Source organism: Malania oleifera, chromosome 2 (genome assembly GCF_029873635.1).
Source record: "Malania oleifera isolate guangnan ecotype guangnan chromosome 2, ASM2987363v1, whole genome shotgun sequence".
NCBI lineage: Eukaryota > Viridiplantae > Streptophyta > Magnoliopsida > Santalales > Ximeniaceae > Malania > Malania oleifera.
The window spans coordinates 108,395,455-108,402,763 of NC_080418.1; the positions used below are offsets into that span (position 1 = coordinate 108,395,455).

General features: G+C 33.8%; 1 protein-coding gene across 1 annotated transcript; it reads left to right on the forward strand.

Moving 5' to 3' along the window:
* Positions 1-4,238: 4,238 nt before the first annotated feature.
* Positions 4,239-5,599, forward strand: LOC131148777 (probable E3 ubiquitin-protein ligase LUL1). Its single transcript, XM_058098694.1, has 2 exons — positions 4,239-4,595; positions 4,784-5,599. The coding sequence occupies exon 2, from the start codon at positions 4,869-4,871 to the stop codon at positions 5,409-5,411; it is 543 nt and encodes a 180-aa protein (XP_057954677.1). The 5' UTR covers positions 4,239-4,595; positions 4,784-4,868; the 3' UTR covers positions 5,412-5,599.
* Positions 5,600-7,309: the final 1,710 nt, after the last annotated feature.

Sequence of the window (7,309 nt, forward strand, 5' to 3'; positions counted from 1 at the left end):
AAGTCTTAGCATCATATTACCTCCTCGCACCTGCCTATGTAATAATTTTGTCATCTCTTGAGCAAACGTTATATTTTCAAAAATACTCTTCACTTTTACAAAAGCGCCTTACTCAAGAGATATTAAATCACCCCTCACCAACAATAGCTTGCCAACAAGGATTTTGGAGAAAATTTTATAGATTACGTTACAAAGGCTTATCGTGCGAAATTTATCAAAAGACTGAGGATCTTTTACTTTCGGAATAAGAACTATATAAGAGGAATAAAAATAATGAGGCAACATATCAATTTGAAGAACGCTATTACCGCTTCCATCACATCATTTTTAATAATCTTCCAACAGGTAATATAGAAAGCAGACCCAAAACCATCCGGTCCTAGGCTACTGTCCACAGAAATAGAAGAAATACCTGCATATACCTCCTCCTCAGTCGATTCTTCCTTCAGCTGTGATGACCCAAAAATATATATATGATTAAAGCACAATAATAATAAAATAATAAAAATGATCATTTAGTTAATATCAATACAAAAGTATTTTTCTGTAGGATCCTTGATTCCATGTTTGATGCCTAAGAAAGACCTTGTCTAAGCGAGTGCTCAGAGACCATTGCGGCTCAATCGCTCCCTGGAGGACGGCCTAGTCAAAATGGATTTTCATAGGATAAACAGGATAGACACGGTTTGTACACGTAAATAAGTATATATACATAAAATAGTATTTTGACAGACATAATTTGTAAAAATACATAATAAGATAATAATAATATAGGTATCATATGTGGGGCCCACAAGACTATGTGGGGTCCACATGAGTCCCGGAGCCATAAGACACTGTTTATATACGTAAATAAGTACATAAAATAATGTTTTGACTGATATAATTTGTAGAAATATATGATAAAATAATAATAATATAGGTATCCTATGCGGGGCCCACAATACTGTGTGGGGTCCACATGAGTCCCAAAGCCGTGTGGAGGTTTACACGAGTCTCGAAACTGTGTAGGGCTCATAAAATCGTATGAGGATTTTTGGAGTTACGTAGGGTCCATTTGGGTCTCGAAGTTGTGTGGGGCCCACAAGACCAGGTGGGGCCCACATGAGTTTTCAAAATTCAAATTTAATTCTTGTTCAAAAATAAATAATAAAATAAATAAATACTAAAAATAGTTTAAAAGTAAAAACAATGATAATAATAATGATTAAGAAAAATAATAAAATAATAAAATAATTAATTAACTAATTGACTAATTAATTAGGTAAGTGATTAATTAAAAATTTATTTAATGGGAATGGTGGCAAGCACTCCCACATGGTCTCCATCTCCATCCCCATCCCATACTCAATCCATACCTTACCCATCCCTTGCCCATTCTTTAATTTTAAAAAAATTATAATTTCACCCATCTCCCCACACTTTTATAAATTTCATTTCTTCCCTAAAATTTTCCTATAAATAAAAAGCTCTCAACCTTCATTTTTCACAACAATTTTCCAAGGAAGAGAAGGATTAGTGAGTGAAAGAATTTGTGGTGGAGAGAGAATTTTTGAATAAGTTCTCAATCACCCACTCTTTCTGATCTCATTTCTTAGAGATAGTTACAGTGTTCGTAAGGAAGAAGGTAAGTAAATTTTGATTATGTTAATTTTTTTTTTTATTTAAAATTCATACCCGAGTTTATTTTATAAGTAAATTTCAATTATGTTAATTAGTTCCACAAAATTTTCATAAGTTTATTTTTACTCATATTTAATTATACCAGTTCTATCTTTAATTTACTTGCATCTATTTTTAGGTTAAGAAATGTTCTAATCCCCTCAGGTAAATTTTCAGCATTTCTTTCTATTCAAAAATAAAATTATATATATTTTTAACACGAAAATTGTGTGGCATGAGTTTATTTCTACGTTGCATTTTTATGAAAATATGAGTAAAGATGAGATTTTCACGATATTATTTTAAATTACATAAATTATAATAAAATGATTTTAAAACCCCTTATGGCAACGAAAGTTCAAAGTTACAGTTGTTCGGTACCGCAGCTTAAAGTTTATACGGATCAGAGTGCACCCACACTATTTACAGAGTGGTTATTTATGTTAGTGGATTTCTCCTAAGTGCACACCTGGTTTCAGACCAGGACTTAATAAGGAAAATCTCACTTAAAGTTTACGTACGTTGATTTAGTTTGGTTGGCCAGCCAGTTAAGTCCAGTTTTCGGACTGCACAACCCAGTCATGGGGGTAAACATGACTTACGGCAAACATGCCTAAGGGTGGTTTTTATAATATATATATGTTTATACATATTTAATTACGTGTACAAAGTTACTGATGATTTGAAGGAAAAATGTAATTTTACGTGAAAATGATCATTTTGGTGCTTAAATGATGAGCTAAGGAAAACGTATAAGGAAAAGTATATGTATGTTTATCATTAAATGTTTATACAGTTTTAAAGTTAAAAGTTTAATTTAACAGTTATAGTATATAATTATAAAATTTTACTGTTGTAATTGATGACAAAAGTTTTATGTAGAAATTTTTAAATTTATATTTATTCTAAAAGAAAATTTGAAATTATAGTATTAAATATTGTTTTATGAAATTTTTTTAAAAAAAAAAACTCATTTTGACCACACACTAATAATAATCTTATTTACTTACTGAGCGTCGTCTCACTCCAATCATATTTTTATTTCAGATAACTCTGAAGAGCATGTTGGAAATCAGGCTTAGCAAGCATGCGGGTGGGGATAGAAAAATAAAGATTTGCTTAGAAATATTAGCATGATGTCAGATATTTATGCTTGTGTAATTTTTCTTCTTTTGAAATAAATGATTGTAATATGGATAATTAGTGCTCTGGTTTAATATTAATTGAGTTTATTTTGATTCCGCTGTAAATTAGTAGTAAAAAGTTAATATCCCAGACCCTTCGGGGTCGGGGTGTTACATCAGCTGTCTTAAAGAATCCTCATAAACCATCGATTAGATAATATTGTCCAGATTTGGCCTTTGTACTAAACTATTTTGTCCTAAGAATTGCTCAAAATAATTCACAGCCTCATCATGAACCATCTGTATATTTTCCAGTACCGAACCATTAGGAAGTACCATTAAATTCACACAAGAGTTACGCCTTCTTTACGCAATCACCGCATGGAAAAACTTTGAATTTTGGTTACCATCAATTAATTATTTCATCTTTGCTTGCTACGCCAACCTTGTCTCTTCCCTTCTATACCATACCTCTAATTCAGCCTTAGAAATAAGGAACTCTTCTTCAACTAATTTTGAGTACTATGTCTGCAATAAATTCTCATATTTTTCCACCATTTCCTCCAACTCTTATATGATACCACTCACATGACCAAAAGTCTGTTAATTTCACACCCCTAAGCCTTTGTTTTAGTATTTTCAAGTTACCCGTCAATTTACAAAACCCTAAGTTCGTCACAATATGTTCTCTCCAAAATGTTTCAACCATTTTCAAAAAATCCTCATGCGACGTCCACCATTTTGTAATATTTATTATCCTCAAATCATAATTATTATTTTTTCCTTTTAATTTATTATTATTATTATTATTATTATTATTATTTTACACTAATAGATGTCATTTTATTGTGGTTATTATTATTATTATTATTTATTATTTTCATAATAATTATTATTATTTTGAAATTTTATTATATAAAATAATAAATATTATTTATGATTATTGCAATTGTCAAAAGTTGTTATTTTTTTACTATAATAGTAGTAATAATTAGTATTATTAGTATTTGTAGTTAATCTGATTTCATAGAATCAAAACCGATTCCATTTATAAGGCAATAGTGGTTTCTTTTAACTATAGTACCGCCATCTACCACCTACTCCTACTATATATATATATGCTCTTATAATAAATTAATCCATACAAAAACAAAATTACGCAACCACTAGTAAAGGTGGCTTTTGACTTTTTTTACCACACGAGGTAGTTGGATATACATATATAAATATATATAACACATTTTCTCAATCCCTGCTTATCTTTTTTCCAACATGAATTTGGTTTGGATTCATACACTAATCCACTAATTCTGCACTGTTCATTCCGATGACTTTAAACCCTCCCAGTGAGCTACCCACCCACGCCATAGCCTCATAATTAAAGTGTGCGTGTTTTTAGTATATATATTACAAATATATATATATATATATATATATATATATTTTATATGCACAGTTGACTACGCAAGCCTATATTTATATGAGAAGCAGAGGTCTAGTGAATAAGAAATTGTCAATGCAGATTAACAACATAAAGCATTTTTTAAGGCATAAGCCCTTATTCTTCACCTCCTCCTAATATATTGCTCGGTAGGATCGAGCCAGGACGGGGATTTTCCCACTCCAGTAGTGCACTGCGAGATGCCAGTCCTGATGGCTATTTTCTAGGTAGCCAAACATGCCCCTTGCTCTGCTCTTTTCAGGTTCGACGAAGGTTTCAAGGCCCTAGCCTCTTCTGCGGTGATCGCTGCTGGAATTGCCTACGAGTTGAAGACTCTTTCCAGCTTCTTTCTGTACTCCCGTTCCCAAGTGAGCCCAACTAATCCTTCTCTCTTCATCTTTCTTTCACCATTGCTGTCTCTTTTTTTTTTTTGACGGAGGCAAACCGTTGCTTTTCCAATACCCAAAGGCACGTTTTTCTCCTCTTCAGCGTGTCCTTTGATTTCTTTTTTTGAAAAAAGAGCGAAATTGACGAGACTACCATCCCGGGATTGCAGATATAGCTCAAGGGAGAAGGAAAGCAAGACCTAAGAACTATAAGAACACAGAGGTGGATCTTCCGAAAAACCAGAAGTATTAGAAATGGACGGCGCGGATAGACGCAGGGCGTGGACGAATCTCAAACAACGGCTGCGATTTAAGGGCCTAGGCTGCTGTGGGGCCTCTTGGGCTTTCACCCGTGCCAACATGGGCCTCAGAGAAGACGCCGAGCTTGAGGAGGAGGTGGAGGAGGAGGTATTATTCGTGGGTCTGGGCCAGATCCCGGCGCCGAACGGCGGAGGGCCGGCGGCTTCCATGATGAATTTAGCGGCGGCTTTGGCCGCGGAGCGCAATGCGCGGCCAGTGCGCCCTAGGAAGGGACCCACCTTGCGTCCTAGGGGCGGTGACGAGGTTAAGTCGTTGATGAGATTGATGGAAGAAGCGGACGGTGACGATGAGAGGGAAACGGCGAAGGAGAAGGGAAATGACGGGGTGTGCTGCGTCTGCATGACGAGAAATAAGGGTGCGGCTTTTATCCCTTGCGGGCACACGTGCTGTAGGATTTGTTCAAGAGAGCTGGTGTTGAGTCGTGGGTCTTGCCCCATTTGCAACCGTTCGATCCTCGATGTTCTTGATATATTTTAGAATTTTGTTTTTTAAGATACAAATATTCTTTGATGGAAGGTGTCGTTTTGATCACTTGGGGAAAGTGAAACGTCTCAATTGCAAACCGCAGAGTCCATTTTTAACCGTCCGATGGAATGTATGTTTTCTTAAGGTTAGATATTGTCCGTCCACCTCTTCCCAAAAAATTCACATTTTTTATTTATTTATTTAGGTTTGAATTGGCTCAAACGTATCATTGAAAAAAAAAAAAAAAAGATTTTTCATTGTATATTTTTTTTAGTAAATGTTACTATAAGTGAAAATTTATTCAGGTATGATTAAAAAATTTTAAAAAATAGGTAGTGAAATCATGCTACTTCCATTAAATTTATAAAAAAATAGAAAACTTTAACGACACTTTTGTTAAAATTAAGTAATAAGCACCGAATGCTAAATATATGAACCGAAATAAGAAGAAAAATGGATCGTGGAATATTAAATAATTTAGATCATTAGGTAAAGGTGTGAGTATGAATATTTCGTAAACATTTTGATGAGAATTTTTATTATTATGTAGGGCCAACTATAATTGTTTGTTGGCTTGGCTTTATATTCAATAAATGAATTTTATTTACCATTTCTTAAAGCATTAATTAGTTTGTTCTTTTAGTCCATGAGGCAATAGTGAGCCAACTCAGAGTCATCTTTTCTTGCAAATAAAAATTTATAGTTATTGAATCCTAAGAATAACATATCCTTCATTAGAATGTTACAGTCCCACGTGGACCATTTACAATGTCCTCCAAAGTTTTTTCTTCCATAAATGAGTAAAGTTTTGAGGTCATGGCCATAAAAAATATCCTAGCTAGAGCCTCACTATCTTCTTTCTTGCAATTGCATCCCACCAAGTCCGCCTCCTATTGTACCTAAAACATAAAACCATTGGCTTTATTTGATAGGGTTGCAGATAAATTCACGGCGGAAGCTTGTAAAAAGCTTGAGCTTGAGCTCAATTGAGCTTAATATATGTTGTTCGAACTTAGCTAGTTTAATATAAATAGAACCGAGCTCGAATTCGTGTTCGACTGAATTTTATTTCATATTAATAAATTATCCAAACTTGAGTATATCTCAAAAGTGTAATTCAAGCTTTAGCTTTACTCGGCTCAACTGAAACTTGTTTCACATTACTAAACAAGTTGAGTTCAAATACAATTCAAAAGTATAGTTCAAGCTCGAGCACAACTCAACTCGACTCGACTCCACCTATGTGTCAGAAGTGCATTTTGAGCAAAATATTTTTTAAAACTCCAACTTCCAAGTCCCAACTTAATGACCATGATGACATATCCAACATCCATAGAGAAACAGAACTGAAAAAAAAAAAAAAAAAAAAAATGAAATGAATGGTGTCCCTACAAATACGACGATATAAAAGAATATAAGTTCAGTATCAAAATATTGTCCAAACACATGTTCCAACCAAATCAACATAAAGAAAAATTCAAAGTTCAATAGTTACATAAATAGATGAAGTTTCAACTTCAAAGTTCAAAATATGCTCCACCATCCTCGAGTTTGTGCACGATGAGAATCATTAGATATGACCAACTCTTTTTGCAATCTTCTAGCCTCGATAATGAATTTCCATTACCAAATTGTAGAATCCACTTAGGGAGAAACCTAATTAGAATAAGCTACTCTAGTCTTTTGAGCCACCAACTGCACCTGCATTTGTGAGCCTATTTAGATTTAGTGATGGTTGGCTAGCCATTCTACAATCCAAATAAAAATATGCTCAATAAGGACAACAATGAAAATGGGTCACATCTTGACTTGCTCTATTAGCATTAGTAATGATACTCTAGAAACTCCATTGCCAAGAATTTTGTCCACAGCTAATGGATAGGGGTAGACGTATTTTTTCCAACAATTAT

Excerpts from the sequence above, each read along its gene's own strand:
- LOC131148777 (XM_058098694.1), top strand. The coding sequence starts at position 4,869 with ATGGACGGCGCGGATAGACGCAGGGCGTGGACGAATCTCAAACAACGG.